The sequence below is a fragment of the Macrotis lagotis genome, chromosome X, assembly GCF_037893015.1.
Source record: "Macrotis lagotis isolate mMagLag1 chromosome X, bilby.v1.9.chrom.fasta, whole genome shotgun sequence".
NCBI classification, from domain to species: domain Eukaryota; kingdom Metazoa; phylum Chordata; class Mammalia; order Peramelemorphia; family Peramelidae; genus Macrotis; species Macrotis lagotis.
The window spans coordinates 634,156,356-634,184,089 of record NC_133666.1 but is presented as its reverse complement, the minus strand read 5'-3'; the positions used below and the strand labels follow the sequence as shown (position 1 = coordinate 634,184,089).

At 54.5% G+C, this 27,734-nt stretch overlaps 1 protein-coding gene across 3 annotated transcripts; it reads right to left on the bottom strand.

The window, feature by feature from the left end:
- Nucleotides 1–76: 76 nt before the first annotated feature.
- Nucleotides 77–24,450, bottom strand: ZBTB7A (zinc finger and BTB domain containing 7A). 3 transcript variants are annotated; one of them, XM_074204033.1, is made up of 3 exons: nucleotides 24,362–24,450; nucleotides 6,139–7,364; nucleotides 77–3,720 (listed from the first exon to the last, which is right to left on the bottom strand). In XM_074204033.1, exons 2-3 carry the CDS (start codon nucleotides 7,347–7,349, stop codon nucleotides 3,282–3,284), a joined length of 1,650 nt encoding a protein of 549 aa, XP_074060134.1. In that variant the 5' UTR covers nucleotides 7,350–7,364; nucleotides 24,362–24,450; the 3' UTR covers nucleotides 77–3,281. The 3 variants fall into 3 exon arrangements, with proteins under 3 accessions (XP_074060134.1, XP_074060133.1, XP_074060132.1); XM_074204032.1 differs by lacking the exon at nucleotides 24,362–24,450 and adding an exon at nucleotides 23,070–23,097; XM_074204031.1 differs by lacking the exon at nucleotides 24,362–24,450 and having other exon boundaries at nucleotides 6,139–7,542.
- Nucleotides 24,451–27,734: the final 3,284 nt, after the last annotated feature.

Sequence of the window (27,734 nt, the reverse complement as noted above, 5' to 3'; positions counted from 1 at the left end):
TTTGCTGTTTCTGTTGATGCATCAGCATGTTCCCCACCACCACCACCACCACCACCACCACCACCACCAACACCACCACCACCACCACCACACACACACACACACTTTGCGTTTCTGTGTTTTTTTTTCCTGAAATGCAATAATTCTTTGGCAACACTTTATCACAACCTTAATTTAAAAATAAAAATAAAATCAATCCAGGTCTATATACACTATGTGAATGAGCAGGGAGAGCCGGGCAGCCTGTCTGAGGTCCCATGCACAGGGAAGGAGGTTAAGGCAGAGCGGGCCAAGGGACAGGAGGTTCACAGGAGGTGGCGGGCGTGCAGGCAGCAGCGGAGAAGGGAGCTGGGCTTTAGTGCAAACCTTCTTGAGGCTTGTGTTAAAGTGTTGCCTACGTGTCCTGTCCCCCCTCCCCCTTCTAAGGATGCAGATGAAGGGGTGGTATCTGTGTCCCCCAAATGCAGCTGCCGGCTCCGCTGGGCACTGCCAGGGCAGGGCAGGCTCCGGGCCCACAGGGAGGCTTCAGCCGGGAAGTCGCTTGGACTAAGTTTTATTGCTGAGGGACCCCAGGGAGGGAGGAGAGGGAGGTCCTGAGGCCGCACCTGGGGCGATGTTCCCCAGAAATGCCCCCCTCTGCTCCCCCTCCCCCTTGCTGGGGAGCCTGTCACTCCTCCCTCCCTCCCTGGAGCAGATGGTGATTCCAAAATAGCTCACCCTGTGATTTTTCAGGTGTGAAATAGGCCAGGCTGAGGCTGGGAGGGGCCCGAGGAGTCAGCCAAGGCTGGGTTCCAGCTCCCACTTGGGGAGTGGAAAGGATGAAGTGGGGGTCCCCGCCCCTACATCTAGGTTCTGCCTGCCCCATCCCAGGGATCCTGAGACATCTGGGGGGGGGGGAGGACAGGACTTTTTTTTTTTCTAAAGCCACCTTCTATGAAAAACTTCCCTTTTTTATTTCCTTTAAAAACTTGTGGAAGGTGTGCAGGGGAAGGGAAGGAGGAGGTGGGATGCTGGCGGCTGAAGCTAAGGAAACAGATACCACCACTGGGGGGGGGGGGCTTTACCAGAAAGAACTCCAAAGTTGCGTCTATTTACAAGTCCGCACCGGGTTTTTGCATATGTGTGAGGGGGGCCAGTGCTAAGCAGAGGTGCCCTCTAGGAGGATAGGTTAGAGTGGCCGGGGAATGGGGGTGGGGCAGAGCCAGGAGCCTTGGGGTACCCCCAAACCCTCTCCTCCCAGGGAACTGCCGAAACCCTGGGGGGGGGGGATGGGGGACCAGGGCTGTGCTGACAGGTAGGAACTCAACTAGACCTGTCCTGCCCGGGGCCTCTGGTCTCTGGGAGATGTTTCCCCATTCTCAGCTTAAATGGGATAGGCGTCCCAGGGAGAGGCCCTCATTTGACAGTCAGTGCCTTAGAATAAAAACAAGGATGTCGGGGGGCAAAAGTGGCCCCGAAGTTGGGGACCACCCCCATCCTGGGGCCCCCACCGAATGCTAAGAGGCCTTTTCAGTCTGGCTGCTCCAGGCAGACCGTTAGCCATGATTTTAGGGAAGGAAGCCAAAAGGTCCCGAGGGAGTGTGGGCAAGGATCGGGGAGTGGGGCAGAGGGGACCCGAGGGGCTGAGGGCAAAGAGGGGGGTAGGCATGAAAGAGAGACCATTCCGCCTGGTCTAGCTGGTCGTAATGTGAGTGATCTAGACGGAGCCCTTTCTCAGAACTCCCTTCTCTCAAGAGACCCTCGGGGGCTAGGAGCCACATCTCTGGCCAACTATGGCAACTAAGACATGGAGGAAAACCATGAGAGAACCAAAAATAAGAGAACAAACTGGAGGGAAGGAGAAACAAAAAAATCATCCCAACACAAAACCCCGTATTCTTGCCTGAGGTTCAAGCTTTGTTGCAATGGGCAAGTGTTCTAGGAGGTTCTAGTCCTACTACAGAACCCCCTAAGCCCAGTTCCTGGTTCTACTGAGGGAAACAGAAGTGGATTCTGCATCAGTGGGTTTTTCTTTTTATTGTTTTTTACAAAAATAAATTGATTTTAAAGGAATTTCTCTGCTTTTTTCTTTTTTTTTGTAATAATCACTTTTTTGTCTTTTTAATTTTCCATATAAGTTGGTTGCAACTTGTAAACATGTTTTTTTTAAATTAAGAATTCAGATAAAGTGTAGTACCCGTTCCATCACAAAGTGCTAAGACTTCAAACGTGGTTGGTTTTTTTGTCTTTTTCTACTTTTTTTCTTCCATTTTATAATTTTTTTTTTTTTACTTATTGCTTTCACTGCATCAAACATCTCCACTCTTTCTCCTCCCCCACCCCCACCTGCCTGGCCCTGGTCCTGGCACCAGCTGCCCTGACCACCCTGCCTCCCCCCCTCCCAACTCTCTCTGCCAACATTCACCCTGTGCTGCCTCTCTGGAAAGGTGTTTTAAAAATAATCTAAAAAGTGCTTTTGAGGGGAAGGGCTTCTAATCTCTGAGCATCTCTTTCCCCGGGGGGGGGGGGGGCTGGCAAGGCCACGCGGGCTGTGAAGTGGCCCCCCACCTCCCCTGGCAGGGTGAGATGACGGGGTCCCTGATACGGCTCACCCTGGCCGGGTGGGGGGTGCAGAGATGGAGAGGAAGCCCAGAGAGCAGGGACTCACACTAAGTAGTTAAGTGCAGAGGCAGGAGGGAGGGAGGGTGCCCTCGGTGTACCCCAGCCCCCCCCCCCCCCCCCCGCCTCCTCTCCTCCTTTAGTAGCCCAAGAAAATAAATATATTTGGGTTTCCAAGGCCAGGAGAGAAGGGGCCCCCGTAGGCATCTAGGAGCCGGGACCCCCATTCTCGGCCTCCCCCACCCCCCGGGAGAGTAAAAGCAGGAGTCGGGGGGAGGGAGGGGGACGGGAAAGTTGTGCGAGGGGGGGGTGGGGACAACCCCCATAAGTGCCCTGAGGAAAGGGGAGGGTCAGCGGTGTGCAGAGCGAGATCAAGGCGGGGAGGGGCGAGTTTAGGGTCCGCCGGGCGGACCGACATCTTTTAAGGTCTCGTCTCTTAGACTCGGGGGGCGCCGCCGTGCCCGCTGCCCCCGCCGGGGGGCCACCAACCAGTGAAAAGTAAAAACCCGACGTCCGGCCCCCCGGGCCCCCCGGGCCCCCCGGGCCCGGCCCCGGCGCGGCGGCCCGGGCACAGTCTTCTAGGGTCTCGGGGGGCCGGGCCGGCAGGGGCGGGGGGCCGGCGGAGAGAAGTCGGAGGACACGAGGAGCCAGGCCGGGCCGGCGCGGCCGCCCGCCTTTTTGGTTTAGGACAGTCCGGGCGCCTCGGCGCCGTCGGCCGGCCCCGCCGCCACCGCCGGGCCGCCCGGGGCCTCGGGCCGGGCCCGCTCCTCCTCCTCCTCCTCGTCCTCCTCCTCCTTAAAGTGCTTCTCGGGCCGGGGGCGCCGGCCGTCCTGGGCCGCGGGGGCCGGGCCCGCGGCGGCGCCCCCCGAGTCGCGCACGCGCGGCTTGCGGCCCCGGCGGGAGGGGATGCCGTTGCAGCCGTCCTTCTTGAGGTGCCGGTGCAAGTGGTCGGAGCGCACGAAAGTCTTGAAGCAGCTCTCGCACTGGTAGGGCCGCAGGCCCGTGTGCACCCGCATGTGGTTCTTCAAGTCGTAGTTGTGCGCGAAGGCGGCGCCGCACTGCTGGCACAGGTAGGGCTTCTCCCCCGTGTGCTTGCGCATGTGCACCTTCAGCTTGTCCTGCCTGCGGGGCAGAGAGCGGCCTCAGCGGGGCGCCCCGGGCCCCCCGGCGGAGACACCAAGGTGGGCACGGCCCCTCCCCCCCCAGGAGCCGGCGCCCCCATCCTCCAGGGCCCGGCCCCCCACAGCACCTTGCGAGGGGCCGGGCCCCTTCCGGCCTGGCAGCTGCCCGGGTCTCCCAACCCCGGCTCCCCACAGGCCCCTCTTACTCAGGGCCCTGCGGACCCCTGCTCCGATGCCAGGCTGCTGGGGATGGTGCGGGGGAGACCTCGAGCCCCGAGCCAGGAGGGGAGGAAAAATGTGGCCCAGGGTTGGGGCGGGGGAGCCCGGGACAGGTCTCAGAGCACCAGGGACCGCCCGGGACCCCAAGACCCGGGGGACAATGTGGGGAGAAGCCAGAATCGAACACAAACAACGGTCCCTGCTCTGCCTGGAGGACGAAGAGAACCCGAGGGTGGGGACCAGGATGTTCAGTGGAGAAGGTGGTGCTCTGAGGGGCGCCAAGTCGGAGGCTCTGACTCGGGGCTAATAATAATTCATGGTTTTCTAGAGCCTTTTTGGTCTCACCAAGTCCTCGACCGTCCCCATCCGGCCGATGCTCCAGGTGACAGACCTATCTAATGGTGGGATGACAAAAGGGCCCCCAAAGATCCCAGACACAGAGGAGGGAGGGCCCCGGGACCCTGGAGCTTCTGCCCAACCAGGAGACGAGGCCTTCACCTGCTCCCCCTGTAGCAGAGCTGCCTCTGGTTCAGAATGAAACTGAGCTCTGGCCTAAGGGAAGTCCCCAGTGGGCCCCGGGGACCCACAGCTCAGGGCGAGGGAAGCTAGGGGGAAGAGTACACATCTACTCTTCATGGCATCTTGAGGCTCCCACAGGAGCCCCAGGAGTTTCCAGGATTGAGAGTCAAAACCTCTGGGTTCAAATTCTGACTCTTATTAGCTCCGTGGCTTTGAATAAGCTGCTCATCCTCTCTGGACCTCAGTTTCTTCATGAACAGAACAGGGAGAGTAACACATACATAGGACACCTGACCTCTGATAATGGAAATGCAGCTCAGAAAGTGCTTTCAGACCTTCACAAAAACTCAAGTGGCTTCTTCCTCCCATCTCTGCAGGTCTCCCCTGGGGCCTCTCCCCCCACCCCACCCCCAGGGTCTCCCTCCCTTCTCTAAGGCACTAATGGATCTGGATTTTTTTTCCCCATCCTCAAGGTGGGGACTGATTCCTTCAGCAGCATCCTGGACTCCCAGGTTCATTGCTTCCCTTCACCACAAGAAGCCAAAGAAGGCTCGAGGAAGGAGAGACTTAAGTGGGCTTGGAAACAGTGGCTTCTACCTCTCCTGGGACAAAGGCCAGGCAGCTGCCCCTGAGCCCCAGACCCCGGCAACAGTGAGCGGCACCTACCAGCTCATCTTTCTCTCTAGGGGCAAAAGGACCTCAGATACCACTTAGTCCCCTTACTAGATGGAAGGGAAACTGAGGGCCCAGGGGAGAATCAGCCTGTGGATAAAAAGGCAGGAGCAGACTAGAAGCTGGCCCTCCTGACCAGCCTGGGCTCTCTCCCGCACCCCAAGCTGGCTCCTGGTGCATAACTAACATTCCAGGCCTCCAGAGTAGGACACACCCCTCCTTGTCTTTCTGGCCTCCCCTTTTACTAGGGTATGGGGAGGGGATGCTCCTCTCCTACCCCTCTAGGCTTTCTTGGTTGGGAATGAAGGTTTGTTCCTTCTACAACTGGGGAGGGGGCCAGCCAGGGGTACAGGGAGGGCCCCTTGGGGGAAGGGCCCCCAGAGAACCTGGAACAATGGCATTTTTTCTTCATTTTCACCCTGGGTGGGGCTGGGGGAACCCCAGGCTGGGTCCAGGGGAGAGCTGACTCACTGGCCCCAAAGAGTAGGGGGGCAGGGGGTGTGGGGAGTTTGGTTGGAGGAGGAGTTCTCAGGGGAAGAGAAAGGCCAGTTAAAGGTTGGTGGCAGAACCAGCTGGGCCTTGCTAAGGGAAACCAGGAAGGAGCAGGTTCCCTTTGCCCCAGGAGAGAGATCCTCTGCCTGGCCCCACCTGTCTCTTGTCCTCCCTTCTCCCTCTCTTTTGGGGGGGGGGGTCTTCCTGATCAGAGCAGAGGACCCTGGACTTCAGACCTCCATCACCCTTTTGTGGCCCAATGGGCCCCTGCTCTTCCCTAGAGGCACAACCCCATCCCTTCTGCAGCTTTCCCAAAGGCCTCATAAGCTCCTGCCTCGTGTAGGACTCAAAAGAACCATATCCAGAATGTCAAGAGCTGGAAGAGGCCTATGGGATCACTTCCCAGAGAGCCACAGAGCTGACAGGACCTGAGCCCTGAAAGAGTGGCTCCTGGCCCCTAGCGCATCCACCCAGTCGCCCCTCAGAGCCCCACCCCGTGAGCCTCCCCGCACCTCACCTGGTGAATCGGACTTTGCAGATGTTACACTCGTAGGGCTTCTCCCCCGTGTGGGTGCGAATGTGCCGTGGCAGCTTGCCTGCCCCCTGGATCACCTTCTCACAGATGGGGCACTTCTGGAATGCTTTGGCCCTGATTTTCTTCTCCACCTTTTGGGACCATGACGGGTAGACATCGCCCTCATGAGAACCACTGAAATACTTCAAGTAATAATCCATGACGCCCTCATCCTCCTTGCGCTGATCCTCCTCGCTGCCCCCACCACCGGCCTGCCGCCCCACCGAGGTGATCATCTGCTGCAGCAAGGCACTGGCCGCCAGCCCATCCACCTCTGCCCCGTCGCCGTCCTCCCCGTCAGCCGTCCCCGGCACGAGGCCCGGGGAGTCCCCTGGCTCTGGTGCCTCCGAAAGGGAGGCTGCTTCCTCCTCACCCCCAGCACCACCACTGCGGCCTCCGTAGTGCCCATTTTGCGAGGGGGGGAAGAGACTGGGCCCCGAGGCCGCTTCCTCGTCACGGTCGGGCCACAGGCCCTGACTGCTGTCTGGGTCACCGTCGTTGGCCTTTGGTCGCTCACCCTGGGCATAGAAGTCCAGGCCATTGCATTCACCACCGGTGGCCGCCGTGGCCACCGCGGCTGCAGCCGCCGCCTCCTCATCCTCCTCGTCCTCCGGGCCGGCATAGTTGGGGTTGGTCCACGGGAAGTTGTTAGGGAGGCTGTTGATGGGGTTGCTCTGGAAGAATTCAAGGTACTCCTTGGCTCTGAGGTGGTTCCGCTGATCAATTTGATCTACTAAATCCATCTGGTCATTCTTGGCCAGAATTTGGCGGTCCAGGAGGTCGGCGCAAACATCACTGACGGCCGGGATCTCCAGCAGGCGAGCAGCGTTGAGGATGTCACTGACATTGGATGTGCTGACGGTGAGGGTTGCTGTATAGGCAAAGTCCACCAGGGCGGTGAGGGCTTCTGCGCTCACAAAGTCGATCTCATAGACATTCTGCTGGTCCACCACAGCACCTGATGTGAAAAGCTTCTTAAAGTATTGGCTGCAGGCAGCCAGCACGGAGCGGTGTGTGGGGAACTCTCGGCCCTCCACCAGGATGACCACGTCGCACAGTAGGCCATGGGTCCTCTGTTCATTCAGGCTGCTCAGAATGTCGCTGCTGTGGTCAGGGAAGGGGATCCCGATGGGGCCGTCCACACCACCGGCCATCTTCCACGCCAAGATCTGGACAGGGCGGGGAAGAGGGGAAAATGAAGCTGTGCCCATGGAGCAGGGTCTGCCCCCCGACCACCCTCAACCACCAGCTTCCCTTCTTCCCCATTTCAGGAAGAACAGAACTGGGTGGGCCAGTTTCACTTGAGCCAAACCTAGTTCCTCAATGACCCCCCACATGGCCAGTCCCTCTGCTTGCTCACCCACCCACCCACCCACCCACCCTGTCCTCTAGGACTTCTACTGCCTCCTCAGGAAATGACCTTCAGGGCCCAACTCAAGGTCAGCTGCTCTAGGGAACTTCTTGTCCTCTGGTCCTCAGACCTGCCCCCTCCCCCCAGTTCCCTCCTCAGGACCCTCATGGCCTCTGACAAGCTTTTCTCTGTTAAGATTCTACTCCAACTAGACTGATATCTACTATCCCACTCCAAACCGAGCACTAGGCTAAGGACACGAAAGGCTCTGTAAAGATTTGCTGCTAGGTGGTGCAGTGGATAGAGCACCAGCCCTGGAGTCAGGAGGATCTGAGTTCAAATCGGATCTCAGACACTTAACCATTTTGTCTTAAATAAAATGAAAAAAAAAAAAAAAAGACTTTCTGTTCCACTAAACTTCTTCAATGAGAACAGAGCAAAGATGCAGGGGGTCCCCTTCAGTTAACACTCCTTCATTGAGCAGAGGGTCTGGCCTAGGGAAAATAGAAGAGCAGGGCCAAGCCCCTTTAGAGATGAGTCAGAGGGACAGGGAGGGGCCAAGTTGCAGCAGACCCACTGAGACCCAAACCTAGATCTCCAGCCATGCCAGGGCCCAACCAGGTGCACACCAACGACATGAAAGATTTCACAAGATTGTCCTCTTAGAGAAAAATGAAGCCCAGAGAGAGGAATTGACCTAAGCAGGGTCATGAAACAAGTCATACACAGAACCGAGACTAAAATAATCAAGTTTAGTTCCGAAAAGACTTTTCTCTCTTAAACCTTAGGAGGTAGGTAGTACAAAATTATTTTCCTTATTTTATGAATGAGCACAAAATCATTTCCCTCATTTTACAGGCAAACTCTGAACAAGGGGAATGTTAATGACGTTCACCCAAGTCATAAAGCTAGAAAATGGCCAAAATTTGAACCCAGGATTTGACTTCACTGCAGGGTTCTCTTTCCATTGTCTTCTAAGAGACAAGTTGAGCAAGGAAGCAATAATGAAGATAACCTTCCTCTTTCCTCCCCATCCCCCACGGATTGATGCAGGGTTTGGAGCTACAGCTTCAAGTCAAAATCAATGGGAGGCACAGGGCAACTGGGTCCCAAAATCCAAGAGTTAGAAGGAACTGAGGCAGTTCATTGAGGAGACAGTCACAAGCTGGACCCTGATGCCCACCTTGCTATACTACTGGAGGTATGGGCCCCACAATATCTAGGGACCCAGCAGCAGTTGAACAGTGAACCATCTCTGGGCCTGGTGGGGTCTAGGGTGAGAAGCCAGGATAGGAAGGAAGTGGTGGGTATAAAGTCATCATGATACTGGAGTCATGGTTCCTTCTCTGCCACCCAAGCGGCAGCCTATTGCCTGGATCCCAGTGTCTACCATTCAGTTTTCCCTTAAAACTGGGACTTTCTAGAACCTGCCAACACACACACACACACACACACACACACACACACACACAGACCAAGTAACAGAGGACATTGCCTCAGTAACCATACAGGATAAACTTGCTGCTTTCTGGATGCAAAGAGCCCCCGAGGACACAGTACTGGGCCCTCCCTGTGAGTAATCATGGGGAAATCAGGCTGTTTGCCATCTGGAACTCCCCGATAGGGCCCTTCCCACCATGAAAGACACCCCTCAAGACATGCAGCTTCTGCCCCTGCCCCTGCCCCCATCTCCTCCAGCTCCACTTAGCAAGAGCCTTAAGAAAGGTCAGTTCCTGAAGGGCCGGCGGCATGGGGGTAGGGCAGCTGAGCAGAAATCAGCCCAGCCGGGCAGTCAGCCGTGGGAGCTAGAGGCCTGCCTCTGGCCCCAACTGCTGGGTAACTCAGGAAGGCCCTGCCCCTCTCTGGGCCTCTCTAGTCTTTAACATGAAGAGGCTTCCCCAGCTTTAAGGGGCTCAGTTTTAGGCTCTTCCCATTTCGTTCCTGGGCTCTCTAGAATTTGGGTTTTTTTCTCTCCCCCTCCCTCCCTTTCTTCCCTCTCAGCTTTTTCCAGTTTGGTCATGACTCACCCACCCACCCACCCACCCAGCTCCCTTCCCAGCAGAATCTCACCCGGAGCTGGGGGAGAGTGAGAAAGCCCTGTCCCCTCCTGCCTCCCCCGGGGCCCTGCCAACTCTCCTCCCCTTAGCCAGCAGGAAAGGGTGGGCCACAGGCCTCCCAAGAGGGGAACCATTTCTACTTTATGGCTGCAAGGACCCCCAATCTTCCTTTTAGTTGGGGCCAGGACCAAAGAAAAGGCAGTGAGGCCCTTCCCTGAGAGGAGTCCAGGAAATCCAGTCTCTGGCATCAGGGCCCAAGGCCTGGAGGTAGTGATCCGGGTTAGGATCTTCCCTAACAATGCCAAGAGCTGCGATGGTCCCAGGGCCCCAGACTAAGCACTGCCCAACTGTGGCACCAGGAGGTTCATCCTAGGGTCTAACCCGGATCCCTCAAGCAGTGGCTTTCAAATCCCTCAGAGGCAAGAAGCCTGGCACCAGGAGCTTCCAGGGGGAAAACAAGACTTGAGGAAGGAGAGGCTGGGCAGGTGAGTCCCCTCTCCATGAAAGTATCTTGCAGCTCACGAGTTAAAGTATGTAAGCCAATCTGCAAACCTTAAAGCAGTATATAATGTCAGTCATTATTGTTTGCAGTAGCTGCAGCTCAGCTACAAGAAGGGTAAGTGGGGGGCTAGCCAACAGGTCACGAGGGCTCGGCTCTGCCCTGCCCAGCAGCCCAGGCGGATGCACAGAGTGCCTTTTGTGCTGGCTGGCCTCCTGTGAGCCTCAAAATAGTCAAGATGGGAGACTACACTTCCCAGGAGTCCTTTCCTCTACTGCCTCCCCCTTCTCCGTCCCTGCTGTCTCATCCTGGCTGTTTATCAAAGCTGCCTGGTCCTTTCTACTCCCCTCCCATTCAGTTCCAACTTCCCCCTCTCCTCATATATATAATGGAGGGGGGGGAGGAAAGTTGGCCATTTACTGCAAGGCTGCTTGGGGACAGGGGTGAGAGAATTTGAAAGGGCAGAGGATAGTGGGGGGCAGGGTGTGTATGCTGGCTCAGATTCCAGGCCAGAGCGAATCATAGGATCTAGTTGCTGGAAAGGACCTTAGAAGCCAGCAACTCCATTTAATAGATGGGGAAACTGAGAGAAGGGAAGAGCTTTGCAAGGACATAAGCAGAGCGAAGGGGGATCTGCCGCTGGCACCACTTCCAGCGATCTTAACAAGGCCGAGTCCCACTACCTCCCTCCTCTGGACTCTATACCCTTAGGTCAGATTGGCAGGCCCACTCAAAAGACCAGGAGCTCCAAAAATCCTCTTTCCCAAGCTTTCCCCCCTATTAATCTCAACTTGGGACAATGGGACAAATGCTGGTCTTGGGGTCAGACCTCAGCTCCCACCACAGCTGGGATGAGGAACTTTATTTTGCTCTTCTGTAAAACAAGGGCTTTATAACCTGAAGCCCTCACCTAGCCCACCAGAGAGGGGGCAGAGAGATTTGCAGGTTAAAGGTACAAGAGAGATGTGGCTTCGTCCTCCTATTACCCACATTTGCCGGCCTCGCTCGGGTTCCTCCCTGCTACTCTTCCCTGACCCTCCAACCTCTTCTTTCAGCCCCTCCCCTCCCTTCCCCTTCTCAGCGCCGCACTAGCCCAGAGAGCAGGAACCAATCAGCACGTGAGCCCAGCTGCCTGGAGCTGTTCTCTAACATGGAGGCCCCAGGAGCAAGGGCTCGGGCTCCGCCTCACATGTTGATGTTTATATTGGTGAAGCATTTTCCCATCCATTACCCACTAAGTCTTCCATCAGTCCTTGGGATGAGGAAGTAATGGCTGTTATTATTATTATTATTATTATTATTACTATTTTACAGATGGGGAAAGCGAGACCTAGAGAAGGGAAGGGAGCTTAAGAGGGAGCAAAGCAATCTGTCTAGGCCTCTTAACCTTGCTTCAGGCTGCTGCATCATGGACCAAGCATTAGACTAGACCCAACAGACGAAGGAAAAGTCTGTCTGAATGATGAGAATGGGGGATCAGTTGGGGTTCAGAAAAGAGAGAAGGCAGAAGCATATATACTCTTCCTTCCCCATTCCGCCATCCCATTAGTGTGGCAGAACCAGGGTATGAGAGTTCAAATTTAGTAGGAACTCACCCCAAGGGTGACCTCCATGGGCAATGGGGGTCAACTGTTGATTATTCAGTGAATGGCCAATCATTAGTCCCCAGTAAAGCCCAAGAGCCTGAAGACCTTACACCAGATGAGTGCTCCCACTCTAACCCCTAAGCCCACTGCCCAGAACAGCCTAGGAGATCCAAGAGAACCTGGAATCAGGAGGTGCTGCCTCTTATGAGCCATGTGACACTGGACAAGCCATCAACCCCCCCCCCATCATTTCCCCATCTCCAAAACAGTCGTTATGATGAGAGACCAGACAGGAAATATCTATCTCAGCTCCAAGGGGGTTTTATGAATGTGAGGGATTATCATGAGAGGATCACAGAATGATAAGAGGCAGAAGGGACCCAAACATAATCCAGAGGAAACTGAGGCCCAGAGAAGGGAAGTCCACAGTCATGCAGGTATTAAGCAGCAGCTGTGATGTGAAGCTGATCCTCTGATCCAAGAGCTTTCCCTGCACCCCCTTTTCTGACTCTTCAATACCTGCCCAGTTAGGGAGGGTCTCAGTCCACCCACCTATTACCCTGTTCCCCTGTCCTCAAAGATATGAAGCAGGTGGGCTCCAGAAGCCCCAGGTTCACCCTGGCCCCCTACCACAGTCATGCTCTTTGCACTGCAGTAGGATTCTCTTTCTCTGTACTACTGTGTATAGGCAAACACCCGTCCTATTTGGTTTTAGCTAAATTCAGAAAATAAAAACATGTTTTAAAAATATTTTGTGATCATGACTCAATGTCTGCAACAGTGTTGTCCTCTTTCCCCATCCTCCCTAAATCCTTCCCATATTTCCAAGCCTTCCACCAATCTGGGATATGGGAATGTGCAGCAACCTTTGACCTCAGAGACCAGGATGAGTGGTCACGTTCTTGGCAGGACTGGACCCAAGCCCACCCCCTAGGGGCTCATCTGGCTCCATGAGCTACTCACTGACCTGTATGTCTCAACCCCTGGATGAGCCACTCCTGTTCATAATCTCCCATAAATTCACCACCAGAGGTCCTTTCCTCATCTTCTCTGGATGTAAAAAGAGGGCTCACTGTCTACCCCATAGGTCAGCCTTTCTAACTTATCCCTGAAGACTTCTTTTTAACCCTTTTCTTGCAAGCTCCTCACTAGCCTCCTCCCATAGGCTCTCCAGGAGGCACAGCAGAGAAAAGTGCTGGACTTGAAGTCAGAAAGACTTCAATTCAAATCCCACCTCAGACAATAGCTGTGTGACCTCTGTCAGCCTCTGCTACCCCATATGTAAAATGGGATAAATGGCAGCACCCATTTGACAGGGTTCTTGTGAGGATCTAATGAGATAATATTTGTAAAACATCTTGTAAACCTTGAGCCATGTAAGAACTCCATGCTATTATTATTATTATTATTATTATTATTATTATTATTTATTGTTATTATTCTATTCTCTGGGGTCACAATCTTAAATGATCTGCAACAGTCCTTGGAACACAGCATACACACTGTCCAAAAGGGCCTTTAGAGACCATCAGGCCCAAGATGATCATCTGTCAGATGGGGAACTGGGATCCCCAGTGTGGGATGGCCTTAATTAAGCAATCCCTTGACAATGTCCCTGGCAGGAGGTGGAATGGGACAGCCTCAAGACCCCCAGTTGGAGACTCATTACCTTCCAACCTCTCCGATCATCCCATCCAGAGTCAACATCTACCCAAAGCATCCTACTCCCAGGAAGCTTCAAGAGCCTAAGACCCCTTGGGGCCTGAAACTCAGGTTTCATTTCCCTGGTGGCAGAGTGGTCTGCTCTGCTTATGGAGGAAAGACAGCTGAAAGGTGCAGGGGGAGTTGGGGGGGGTCCTCTTGGCACAAGGGAAAGAGTGGGTCCAGGAGGGGCTTTCAGAACTCTAGAAAAACAGGGCTAATTACAGCCAGCAGCAACCCCTGGCTCTGGCCCACTCAGCTCTCCTCTACCCTCCTCTTCCTAGAGATGACAGCTGATAATTGCATTCCCTATCCTCCCCAAACCTCCCTGAGGAAAGCTGGTCTTTCAGGCACTCTGCCTAAGCTTAATGAAAGGTTAAGGGGGCCTAGAGCTGTCACCCAGCTACATCTCCTCCAGAACTAAGGAGAATTTAAATGCTGAGTTCTATCCCCTGACCCCTGGGGCTGAAGAACAAGTGCGGCACAGAAAGGCAGAAAGAGGTGATGAGGGTGGGGGACTTCCCGTAAAACTGAGGGAGAGAACAGACTGGGGGTGGTGAATAAAGCAGCTCTGCCCTGATGGAAGGGACCCTGAAAGAATCCTGGTTCTGCCACTGATACATGTTTGACCTTGGCCCAGTCCCTTTATCTTCTGGGGGATAATAACTCCTGCCTTGCCTTCCTTCTAAGGGATGCTGTGAAGGTTAAATGAGAAATGGGGATAGTTTCTTCAGAATAACACCATCTTCCATTTCTATGGCCCTTTAGGGTTTCACAACAACAGAGGGAGGGGAGTAGTACAGATCTTATAGGATAGGAAAATAAAGCTCAAAAATGAGGACTTTGTTGGAGGTTCTAGGAAGCATCACCGCTGGGGGACTCAGAGCAGGATCTTGTGACTTCAAGTTCACAGATCTTCCCAGTGAACTCTGCCAGTGGGTTTCCATCATCCTATGAAGACCACCTCCCAGGGGTAAGGGGAGTCCACAAACTGGGTAAATGAGCTTCAGAAAGCTGAGAAAACCCACCTCATCCTCACCTCCCTTCCAGGTATCCTCCAATCACTAGATCCCCAACTACTTGGTAGTAAATGCCAGTAATACATCAGGGTATGGAACCAAGGGCAGCTGTGGCAGAAATCTTGAGTTCCCTAGGACTGGAGGCAGGAGGCGTCACAGAGTTTGCTTTGGCCATTTGTTCCCCTTGTTCTCTCCCCTGCCCAACTCATCTTCCTAGGAAGCCCAGGTCTGAGAAGAAAGGGAATTAAGACAAAAGAGCACTGGCTCTGCTATTTTGGCCTATAACCCCAGAACTCAGAACACACACAGTCCATCCCAGCATAATCAGAGATGGGGGATTCCACCCACAAACTACTTTTGAAGGGGGGCAAATCAAGACCCAGAAATCAGGAACCAGAGTCAAGAAGTAAATGAGGAGCAGAGTGGGGGGGGGAAGCATTGAATTTGGACTTACAGGATGTGGAGTGGCTCTCTACTGGCTGTGTGGTGGGCAAATGGATTCAGTCAACAGGCATTTATCAAACAAATACTATGTCAGTCCGTCAAGTACCTACTATGTACCACGCGCTACATTCTATAAAGTAAGGATCACAAGGCCCACACTCTTCATGGGGAGCCTCGACACAACAGTAACAGCAATTCTGTCTCGCCTAGCACAGGGCTCCTAAATCCAGATCTCCAACCAGCTCTCAGATCTTGGGATACGGAGGGAGAGAAGGCTGAAGGATCTACCCCACCCCCAGAGTCCCAGGTTCAGTCTTTCCATCCTGTTCCCCAATCCACCCCCCTTCATAATTAAGCTCTCCTATGTTGCAAGGTTCCTCCTAACTGGTTACTCCACCCTGACCTCCGAGCCAATTCCCAACTGTGTCATCACGACTACATTTAATCACCAAGGAATGCCTCTTGATGAGTGGGGGGGTGGGGTGGGGGTGGGGGGTCGTGGAGAGTGGGTGAGGGCAGCACTTACCCTGCCCCTGCCAGGCTGGTCTGGCCTTCTAAGGCCTCTGGCAGGGCCCTGAACAAACAGACCAGGGAGACATTTTATCTACAGATTTATTGCAACCAAATGGGGAGGGGCTTCCTGCCCTAAGCCTTAAAGGGGCAGATCCTTGTACTGGGGAGGGGTGGAAGGGGAAAAAAGGGAAGGAGTATCTGGGAACTTGTAGAACCCACCTGGAGTGGAAATCAGGAGATGGGTGGGGACAGAGGGGTGGGGTGAGGGCCCTTGGGTTTAATTCCACCTGTTCAGCTCACCTAGACTGGTCTCAACCTCAGGGATGGGAGGGAGTCTCTCTGCAAGAAGCCAGGAAGAGCTGGCAAAGGGCCCTTAGCCCTGCTCACTTACTGTGGTCCCCAGAATGGCCTCACAGATAGAAAGCCCTGAGTTTTCAGAAACCTCCAATTCAGCAAGGCTTAAGGTCATAATGTGAAAAGTCAGAAATCCCCAAGGCAATGAGAGCAGTGATCCTCCTTGAAGATGACCAAAAGCTGGTGGGTTTCCTCAGTGTCAAAACATGAACAGCCAAGATTAGAAGGGGGCTGGAAACCAAATAACTATGAGGGATTAGGCATGTTTGCCCTAGAGAAACCTGAGGAAGAGCAGAACAAATATCTGAAGGGTTGGCATACAGAAGAGGGAGCAGACTTGCTCTTTGTGGCCCTAGAGGCTCAAACCAAGAGTTGGAGAGAAATCAGAGGAAAGCAGATTTCACCTCATTAAAAAGAACTTTCTAACAAGAACTATCCAACAATGAACTTGGGCATTGGCAGAGGTCATGACCTTCCTATCCTTAATCACAAAATCAAGAATTGGAAAGACTCCTGGAGATCATCCAGTTTAACTCATAACTGATGTACAAGCCCTACAACAACATCCCAACCAATGATGACCCAGGTTCTGCTTGCAGGTCTCCAGGGACAGGGAACTCCTTCCTAGAGCAGTTCATTCCACTGCTGGACAGCTCTAATTGTAAGGAAGTTTTACTTATATCAACCTGAAACCTGTCTCCCTGGGACTCTACTTTGGACCCAGTTCTGCTCTCTGGGGCCAAGCGGAACCAAGCTAGTTCCTCTTCTAAATGACAGTCTTGCCCCAAACTTGCCAACAGGTCATCCCCCACCCCACCCCACCCCAAGTCTTCCGAAGGGGAAGCTGCAGAGGGGATTCCTGCCCTAGACAGGAAGTCTGACTAGATGCTCTTCAAGGTCTCTTCCAGCATTCTATAAAGGGGCAATGGCTAATGTTACCACTCTGCTATTCTCTGTTTAGGCCCCAAAGTAAAGAGTCTCTAACTCTTATCATATCCCCTCCCATTCCAATTTCTTTACTCCTTCAATGTCCAGGTGTACCAACCCCATGCCTTAGACACACATACCCCCATCGAACACAAGTGTACAAATGAATATAGCAGGTTGGAACAGGCCTCTTTTCCTCAGAGATATCCACTACTCCTCCCTGGGGTGATCTATACTAATAGCCACTTTGAGAGACTTTCTTTCTCTACTCACAGTTCCCAACTTCTTTCTCTTTCATTCTGGCAGTAAAAATGACAATATTTCAGGTTAGATTTTACTCTACTTGCCGTGAATAGCACCTCTCAGGGCAGAGATCTTTTCCACTTTGGGAAAGTGCGGGGGAGGTGAAGGGGAAGACAGAAAAATTAGGGTTTCTGGATAAAGCCCTGCATGCCTAGCACCTGGGTGAACTGAGAACCTCACTCAAGGACAGAGAGATAACAAAAAATTACTTCTTACTTTCCTTTCTCTAAATGTTAACAAGTCTGGAGAGAAGCAAGTTGGAGAGAAACGGGTTCACAAGCCTGCACCTGCCCCTCCTCCTCTGCCCCCCAGGAGTCTCCAAGCTCAGAAGCCCAGATGAAGAGGGGAGGGCAGATCAGCTCCCCAACTCTCTTGGCCTGTTGGGGCAAGAGGCTTTAGAAGAGAGGCAGATGGTACCTGTAGCTACAAGTCTGCATTAAAGCCCATCTCAAAGCTCCAAAGTCAGAGAAAGTCAGAGGTGGAAATGATCAACGAGTTTCCAAGTTGAACCAAGAGAGCAGAATTAAGATAGATGACTGGGGGTGGCAAGAGGGAGAAAATGGGGGGGGGAGGGAGGGGAGAGAAGGTAGTAAGAGGAGGGAGGAGACTGCTTCAACTTGCATCTATCTGCACAAGAGAACATCAACCAACCAATAGGAGGGTCCTAGCCAAAAACCCTTGGAGTACCTCCCCCACCAAGAACTCAGCTCTGGCTCAAGGACCCCTGCCACTCCCTCTTTCTGGCCTAGACTGATTCTGGCTCACTAGAGTCTCCCACCCTCAACTCCCTAACAAAACTCCCTTCCCCTTCCCACCCAACCTTCCTTCCATGTCAGGCCTACTTTTACTGAGTCCCCCAATGGACCTAGATCTGGGCTAGAAGAAAAACTGCAAGAAGACACAGACCTTGCCCTCAAGAAGCCTCCTGTTTGTCCAGAGATGACTGAAGACCCCTTTCTAACTGATTGAACTGTTTCCAAGTGCTTAACCTAGTAGAAAGCTCAGTAGGTCTGGAGTTTAGAGGGACTGGGCTTCACTCTGAACTTTACAGGTACCAGCAAGTCGCTTCTCTCCAGCCTCATGTCCCTCATCTGGAAAATGAGGGCACTGGACTAGATGGCATCCAGGACTGTTGGGAGTTCTGTCCAGGAGCCTGAATCTTACTACAGCTTCCCAGATCGGTCCACAGAGGCCTCTCCCTCCTCCAGCGTTTACTGTTCAGATCCATTTCTGTATTCTGAGCTCACTTGGAGCCTGTGAGACCTGGGGTGCTATGAGTCTGATCACACCGAAGGCAGGGCCTTTTACGAAGCCTTCCTTGATCTCTCCCCTCACTCCAATCAAAAGAGATCAAGAAGTCATTTGGCTGTCTCTGAAACCCCACAAAACTCTGCACCTGTCTTGTGGCCCTGATCATAACCTTCCTTTCATAATACTTCTCCGTATGCTTATTTCACTACTCACAAAATGATCAGCTACAAGAGCAATCCAAGTGGCCTTATACACAATTAAGGGTTTGAAAATGTTTTCCTAAATTATACTTCTTTGAAACCCCTGAAGTGTCAAATACAGTACGCCTAAGAGAGCTATAAACACCACTGATATCAGTAACTTCTAGATCCACCCTAGTTGTGACGAATATTCTCTACCCTGAACACTACCAGTTCTAATATTCTGCCTCCAGGTTCCTCCTAGCTCTACCATTCTATATTCTAAAGGTCCTTACTTGCTCTGACATTTATATTCTCTGATTAGAAAGTATGATCCACCACTGAACTCAGATCAGTATCACTCTAAATTGCATACTGTTGTCTGTTCTTGCTCCAGTGGAACAATGAAGTCACACCAGACCCTCCCCCACCCTCCACTTGGTGATAACTAACCCAGAGTGACCCACTATCATAGCTTTCACTGATGGCTATTTTTCAGGGACCTCAGATGGAAAGGCTGGAGTATTAAATATAATATTAGGCAACAAGGAGAAGACAACGTACAACCAGCATAACCGGTGTATGGCTGTGGCCCCAGAGATGTCATGAGAGTGACAGTAGCCAATCAAAAGAGACAGGGAGGCAGAGAGGCACAGACTGTCACCGGTGATATTTGAGTTTGGGGAATGTTCGGCCTTTGGTGCTGTTTATTATTTAACACATGCTTGGAGAGTATTAAATCAGACACCGGCTGAGGCTCTCTGACTATTAGATTGGCAGAACTGTCTCTCTGGCTGTGACCTGCACCTGACACTCAAATAAAACACCCTTGATCAGAGCCTGGAACCAACCTGGCTGCCCAGCCGAGGAAGGGGCTGGGGCTGGGGCAAAGGGTGAGGGGAGGCAGGGGCAGAAACTGGGATGAGGTTGTCTGCGGTTGAGCCTTGTGCTTTTTCAACTTGAGGGGGGGTGGTGGAGGAAAGGAGGGCAGGAAGCCACACAGAAGTTATAATTCCATTCCAGCTTTGAGAGGTTCTATGTCCTCATCTGCAAGATGGGGGTCAGCAACTCCTTTGCTACCAAATTCACCAAGTTGTGAGGATCAAACATAGGAAAAAACTTAATTTACTATAAGTATAAAAAGGGCCATACAAAGTTCAGGATTATCATCATCATCTTTATTTCAGTCATCTTGTTTGATTTTGGGGTCTTCAATAGAGTGAAAATTTGGACCAAGAAAACAACCTTCCTTGTCTTGCACTGGCAAACAGGCTGATCAAGCTCTAGGCTAATACCTATCCCATCTCCTCAGCAGGGAAGCAGCCTGGAAGGGCACAAAGAGCACTGGGACTATGGGCTTGGCTCCTCTTTTGCTGTTTCCTTGCCTCAGTTTCCTCGCCTAAGAAACGGGGGCAGAGAGGGGGCGTCTCTTCTGTCTTTCTCAGAACAATTTGTGAGAATCAAATAAGAGAATGGAGGTGAAAGTACTCTGAAACACATGCAACATCCTCTAACTAGGTAGTATTATTACTACCGACAGAGGCCCCGGTCCCATGGGCCTCCCCATAGGCTCTACAATTAGGGCTGCCATGGCATAGGAAGTAGAAAGCATCTTGAACTTAACAGGCAAGCATTAACATGTTTACTGAACTGAAAGGACAACAGACTTGGGTTCCAATCCCAACTCTGTCACTTACTAGCTTTGTGACCTTGAGCAAGTTACGCCCACTCTTGAGATCACTTAGAGGAGCCTCCATTACCTCAGCTGAAAAATGGGGACAATAATTTCCCTGAGCTAACATGAGGATTAACAGAGAAAAACAGTACAATAAAACACTACAGAAAATAACTTCTATTATTCATCTTCTCCAAGGGAAGCCAATGTCTTTCCCCAAGGTCTCAGTTTCCCCATCTGAAGTACTGACACAAAATGTTTACTGCAGACAACCAGAATCTTTCTGCTTCCATAGGAGCATGGTTACTGGACTCTATCCAGTCTTAACTTAATGCTTCAGACACAGGCAATGAACAGCTTACCTCAGTGCTAAGTTGCCAACATGCTAGCCAATCAGGACTGAATAATGAATACCCCCCAAAACAACCCATGAATTAAATTTCCACTGTCCCTGTTGGCTCTTCTTCCTTTCATTAAGCATTCGGAGCTGCAGGCCTCATTTATCCATCATCTAATTCACAGGTATTTCTTCCCCTAGGCTCCTGTTACCACAGAGATAGCTTTTAGTAAACACAAAACCAAGCCCCCAGTTCCAATTAAGCAATAACCCAAGTTGGTTTCAAAAGACTCGGACCTCCAATTTCATCCTATCCTTGACCCCAGTTCTGCTCTACTGGATTCACAGAATCACAAAATTTCAAAGTTGAAAGGAATCTCAGGAGTTATGCTGTCCAACTTCAAGCTGAACAGGAATCCAACCATCTCTAAAATGACAATATTCCAAAGAAGTGGTTATCTAGCCCTGCTCTTGAAGACTTCTGTTTTACGTAATGAGTTATGGGGAACCCATTGTCATTTATATTATTAGTCCATTCCTCTTTTAATGATGTTAAAACCAGAAATTTACAACTTTGTAAAGCAGTCTTTCCCGATTTGAAGGTAAAATTTACCTCTCCATGATTTTTAATCTTTGCTTCTAGTTCTAGCCTATGGGGGGATAAAATCTATTATTTTTCTTCTCCAATTTGGAGTTGGGGGTCCCTTGAACACTCTGAAGAAATCTTAATCGTGACACAAAAGCAGGGAACAAGACTTCCGTCTAGGCTCAGAGTGGTATCTGGGGGTAAACTGTTCCAAAGCCAACCTCTTCCAATCAACCTGTTTGCCAAGAGGAAGTGAATGGATGGGTCCCAGAGGGAGGGCCCCCTGGAGTGGGTGCGGTTCCTTAGGTGGGCTCCACCCAGGCTCTGCTGGGAGGAGGAGGGGGGGATAGGGAGGGGAGAGTGAGCAGAGGAGGCCTGACAAGCACTTTTAAGACTTTCCTGTTTTCTACTACTGTGGATACCACGCACCCCCTCCATAAACTGCCAACAGAGAAAGTTTAAAAAATAGACGGATAAACAAAACAACTCCCTGCCTAGTAGAGGGGGAGGTCAAACTCCATCATGGATGCCACCAAGGGGCAACTTCTTTACCACTCCCCACCCTTTCACTACCAGCTCTCTTCCTGCCACTCCCCTCTCCTTAGTCCTACCTGGAGCCTTAGCTCCATGCTTAGGCCTAAAAAACCGAAAAACCTCTGATTTAACGTCACAACCACAAAGTCAGTGGTGAAATGAAAAGAACATGAAGTGAAGAGAGTGCGGTTCTGCCACTAATAATAATCTAAGTGACTGATCCTGAGTAGGTCACTTCTCGGGCTGAAGTTTCTTCATCTGAAATATGGAAGGTGTGGGAGGGTAAGCCAAAAAGATCTCTAAGACTTATAGCTTCATGTCCTACAATCAGGATCTTCATGAGAAAGTCATGAAAAAAAGTACAACATTATCCTGCCCCTGATGAATTCCAGTAACCTGATTGGAAGAATAAAATGTTTGGAAACTAATGAAGCGGAGGATCTAGAATTCCTAACTGGGGTGGTTCAGACCCACTTTGGCTGGGGAACATGATATCCCCAAATCTCTGAGAATGGATCTGAGCCGTTCCTGCCCTTTCTCTACTGACTTAGAGCAGCACTAGGTCGGAGGGAAGGAAGGAGGAATGAATGCTGGCTTTATGAGAAGGTGGTTCTTCAGCCAAGGGTATGTCTGACAACCTTCAAAACCATCTAATGGGTTCTGCAGGTTCTGCCTATGACTGAGGGAGAGGGAGACTGCTGGGCTCCAACCCCCTCACTCCTGAGTCACTGGGGGCTCAAGGTTCCCACACTGTAATGTCAAGGCAGAGAGTGGCCAGGGCAGGCCCAGGGCCACAGCCTGGGAGGGAAGTGAAGCACCCCCCAGGGTCGGCACCCAAGAGATCAGGAATGGTAAGGGAAGAGGCCACTAGCCCCAGGGTGGGTCTTGGGAGTCGGAGGGGCGAAGAAGCGAGGCCTCCTGCTGGGGAGGGGGAGGGGAGGGAGGAAGGCGGCGAGAGGTGGCAGCGAGCCTCCGCTGGGGTAGGAGTCTAGAGTGCCAGCTGCCGAGACGGAACGCCGAATGCGGGAGCGGGGCAGGGGTGGTGGCGCAGGGGCCCTCGGCACGCAGGACCGGGGGTAAACCCCGGCCGCAGGAGCCGGCCCAGACCTTGGACTTCACCTAGTCCGGGCCCTCAGATGACAGACGGGAACACTGAGGTCGGGGAAACGGTGCCCAGGAGCCAGGGCCGGGCGGCCGGGGGCCCCACAGCGGCGGGCGCCTGGCGGGCCCCGTGGGGCCTACGTGCCCCGACTAGGCCGGGGCGTCCGGCCGGAGAGCGGCGCGGCCCGGCCCGGCCCGGCCCGGCCCCGGCCCCGGCCCCGGCCCCGGCCCAGCCCCACCCCCACGCGGCAGGCCCGGGCCCAGGCCTCTGGGCTGCGCGGTGACCCCCCTTCCAGCGGGCGCCCCGGCCCAGGGGCTGCCTGGCAGGGAGTGGCCTCCCCGTCAGCCGACCCGGGCGCCGGGGCCTCCGCCCTGGGGACCCCACCCCTGGCGTCCCCTCCCGCCCCTGCCCCGCGGAGGGGGCGCCGCGGAGGGGAGGCTCGGGGGGGGCTCCTACCTCCTTCCCCGGCGGCGGCGGCGGCGGCGGCGGCGGCGGCTGTGCTCGGGCCCGAGCGCTCGGGGAGTCGGCGGCGGAGGACGGGGCCGGGGCCGGGGCCGGGGCCGGGCTGGGGCTGGCCCCGACCCCCCGCCCCCCGCTGCCGCCGCCGCCGGCGGCCAATCCCCGCCCAAGCTGAGGGGAGGGCGATGCAAATGAGCCCGGATCTGGGTCCGCCTCCCCCCGCCCCCCGCCCCGCGCCCCGCGCCCCGCGCCAGGCCCCGAAGCCCCGGCCTCTCGTGAGAGGCGCGCCCCGGGGGGCCCGGGCCCTCCCCGGGCAGCGCCGGCGTCTCGCCCCCTCCCCCGGGGCCCAGGCGGAGGTGGGGGGGGGGCGGCCGAGGACGGTTACACAACCAGGCGGGAGGGGGGGGGCTGGGAGGGGCCCCGGGGGAGGGGGCAAAGGGGAGGGGGCCGGCCCGCGGCCGCACAGCCGGAAGTCGGGGGACCGCCACCGGCCGCTGGCGAGAGGAACTCGGGCCGCGAGCCCCGCCCCCCCTCCCCTCCTTCCTCTCTCCCGGGGACTTGTGACCCGCCGCTCTCCCCGCCTCCTTCGGCCGCTCATTGGCCGGCCGGCGAGTCCGGCCCTCGGCGCCCATTGGCCGACTGGTCCGCCGCTCATCGCCCCTCCTCCGCACCGCCCCTTCCCCCGAGCCCCGGTTGGCCCGGGCTCCGGCCGCCCCTGCGGGGTACCCTGGGACGGGTAGTCCGGGCGACCCCTTCCACCTGCTGGCGGGAGGCGGCGGGAGAACTACAAGCCCCAGAGACCCCCCCGGCCCCGATCGCCCACCCCCGACACTCCACCTCCTCCCTCCCTTCGCAAAGCCCCCCTCCCTGTTTTTCTGGCCCCCCTTCCCCCCCCTCGGCCCCCACGAAGCTCGGGTCCGGCCAACTACAACGTATGCAACGCAGCACAGAATAAGCGTTTGGGGGTTCCCGCAGGCCGCCCCGCTCCCCCCCCCCAATAGGCCGGTTGCAAACTTACCCCGCGCCCCCCCCCCGCGAAGCGAGCACCCCGCTCTCGCGGCAGCGGCCTCGGGGACGCGGCGGGCGCCCCTCTTCCTCGGCGAGGGCAGGGCAAGGAGCCGGGGGGTCGCGGCGGCTCCCCTCCCCCGAGCCTCCAACTCTCCCGGCGCCCAGACTTCGGAGCGGCGCCCCCCTCCTCCGCTCCGATGAGCCCTCGGGGACCCAACTTACGGGCCCCCCCTCCCCCGGGCCGAGACCCGGCGCTCCTGCCCCGCGCCCCCCGCTCTTACCTCGCCGGTCCGGGCGGAGGAGGAGGAGGAGGAGGAGGAGGAGGAGGAGGAGGAGGAGGAGGAGGAGGAGGCGAGCAGGGGAGGGGAGGGGAGGAGGCCGGCGCAGCCGGCGGGGCGGGGGCGGCCCTGGCGGCTCCCCCCGGGCAGTGGGCGCCGGGCCGGGCCGGGCCGTCCTCGCGGCGGTGCCCGCGGCCTGGCGGCGGTGCCCGCGCTGCCCGCGCTCCGGCGCTGCCCGCGCTGCCCGCGCTGCCCGCGCCGCGGCCCGACTGTGGCTGGACGGGTGCGGAGCCGTGTGATGCTCTCCGCTCCCTTCCTGGTTGCTCGGGGCAGAGGGTCCTCCCTTCTCTTAAAGGTGCCGCAGCGCGGCTCCCGGCCCCCGCGCCTCCCCCCCGCCGCCCCCCCCGGAGGCTGGCGCTGGCCCGCGGGGCCCGGGCCAAGGGCAGGACGCCCCCTCCTGCCACGTCTCGGCCCTGGGGCCCGGCGCCGGGGGGGGGGGGGCGCGGGGGAGGGGAGGGGGCAGAGCTGGCCGCGGCCCAGGCCCGGCCCCTCCCCCGGCCCCGGCCCCCGGCCCCCACCTGGGCGAGGCCCGGGCGCGAGGCGGGGCGGGGGGCTGCGGCGGCGCGGGCCGCGTGGCTCCCCCTGCGGAGCGCCCCCCGGGGCGGCCCTGCCGGGCCGGCGCTTGCGGGCTCCGGAGCCCGGGCCGGCGCGGGCCGCCTCCGGACTCACACGCGGGGGGCCGGGGGGCCGGGAGGCGACGCCCTCCGCCGTGCTGAAGGTCACGGGCAGCCGCCCACGCGGCGGGACTCGAACCCAGACCCCAGGCGGGAGCCGGGGGCCAGAAAGGCAGGCGCCGGCTCCGTCGTGAGAAGTGCTGGGAGGAGCGGATGGAAGATCGCACCCGGGGAAGTCCAACTTTGCTTGGGCCGCCCGAGTGACCTTGGGCTTGTCACTTCCCACGCCCCACCCCCACCATCATCCCACATGCCCCTAACTGCGGAGCGAGGCGACCTCCGAGGCGCCTGTGCTTCTGACTGCCTCCGGGCCCTCTAATACAGGTGACTTCACCTGCTCCCTTCTAGCGGGCCCCGAGGTTGGCGTACGGGCGAAAAAGCCCCCAAAAACTCTCACCCTAAACTTTTTTTTTAAAGAAGACCACAACGTCAGGTGATGTCATGACAAACACTTTTGAGTGAGGGGATGCTGTGCCTCACTTTCCCCTCCAGAGGCATCTGGGTCCAGCGCCCGATAGGAATCTGGACGGCTGGAGATGGCCCTGGGTGTGAGGCCATCGGGGAGAGATGGACTTGCCCAAGGCCGCGCAGCTAAAGAGAGTTAAGTGCCTGAGGCTGGATTCGAACTCCCTCCTCCTGCCTCCAAGGCCAGGGCTCTATCCACTGTGCCACCTAGCCGCCCCACCCTAAACTACCTTCTGTCAGAAAGCAGAGAGAACTTGAAGGTTATAGAATTTCAGATGTGAAGGGGGAAAGGCAATAAGAACTTTTAGATTCTTAGAAAATAGGGGCTTGAGGAATAAGTACCCCGGAAGAAGGCATAAGGGAAAGGGGCGAGAATGAGCAACTGAGAACAGGGAGAATCTTTGCAACTTTTACCAAGTTCCTTTCCCTCTCTGAACCTTAATTTCCTCAACTGTAAAATGAAGAGGTTGGACTAAATGATCTCTGTCAAGCATTGTTCATCCCTAAATTTGAATCTCACACGCATAAGCAACACAAAGTAATAGAAAGACAAACCATCTTTAAAGCCAAGAAGACTTGGGCCACCTCTGACATGGTTGCTGAGTGACTCTGGGCAAGTCACCTCAGCTCTCAGGGAACCTGTGTAGGCGACTTCCTCAAGACTAGAAACAATAGACAGAGAAGTTGCAGACCTACATTAGGAACCAGGGTTTTCCTCCACCAGGACTTCCTCATAGAAAAGAAGTTACAAGCTCAGTCCCTAATAACAGCAAATAATAATAATAATAACAATGATAGAAATACATTTCTACAATGTTTAAAGTTTACAAAGTCCTTTCCTAACCCCAGCCCTATGAATTTATTCGTTTTGTAATGAGGCAAATGAGGCTCAGGGACGAGAGTGACTTGCCATAAGAACTACAGCTAACAAATGGGTTTTAAACCCAGTTTTCTGGACTTCAGTCTCCACTTAGGAAAAAAAATAATTTGCATTTATAGAGCTCTTGAAAGATTCGCAAAAAAGCTTTACCTGGAGTACCTCATTTAATCCTCACAAAATTCCTGTGAGGAAAGTGTTTCTAACCTCACTTTACAGATGAGGAAATTGAGGCTGAGAGTGGTTGCAACAACCATGTCCACAGTCATACAGTTACTAAATATTTGAGGCAGGGTTTAATAGATTGAATATATATGGCATCTTTCCAGCTAAACAAAGAACTATGGTCTCTTGATTTGACTTAGACCTGGGAGGGAGAAAAGATACCATTATCTCCATTTAGGGGAGGGGGGTGGAAGGGAAACAGGTACAGAGAAAGGGATTTAACTTGTTTCTAGGAGATACAGTCCAAGATGGCCAGAGCTGGGAGAAATTAGCATCCCTGTTGCTATAATCCCCAGGCTCATGCTCTTATTCTGAGCTATACTTAGAAAGCTGAGGAGCAGAGTCCAGCAAAGGCTCTCTCCTCTGTTCCAGGTGGCACTCCCGGGGGCCACCTTGCCTTCTACCAAGGCTAGAGTTTATTCCAAACTTGCCCAGCTCTACCTCTGCTGTGAGAAATCACTCCTGACCTCAGTCCTCTGCTGTAAAAAACCCACATTTGGTGGGAATTCCTCTAGGAACTGGGCTGATTAGGACAGGAGGTCTTAACAAAAATCAGACTCAGGAATAAAAGGCTAAAGAAAAGTATGGATGAATTGTTCTTCCAATCAATCAGTCAATCAATAAACATTTATTAAGCCTATTATGTGCCAGGTACAAAAAGAGCCAAAGGATAGTTCTTGCCTTCAAGGAGTTGACAGTCTAATGGAGGGCTTGCAATTCATTTCTTTATGCAGACAATAACCAAAACTATCCTTGGTAGATGGTCTATATTTCTACCCTAGGAATTGTCGGTGTCTTTTACAAGCAGCTCCCATTTAAGTGCCTCAGTTTACCCTTTTGGGTGGGAGGGAGAGATGGATCAAAAAAGCATGAAAGAATGGGGGCAGGGAGAAAAAATTCTATAAAACAGGAGAGAGATAAATTGGACTGAGTTACCAGTAGAAGAAGCAGGGAGGAAATAGGGAATTCAAAAGGTAACCACTGACTATGACCAAAAAAATTAACTCCCAGGCCAACTTGCCTCCACCCCTGTAAGCCCTCCCCTCCTCTCTAGGATCCTTTCCAGTTTGTTTTG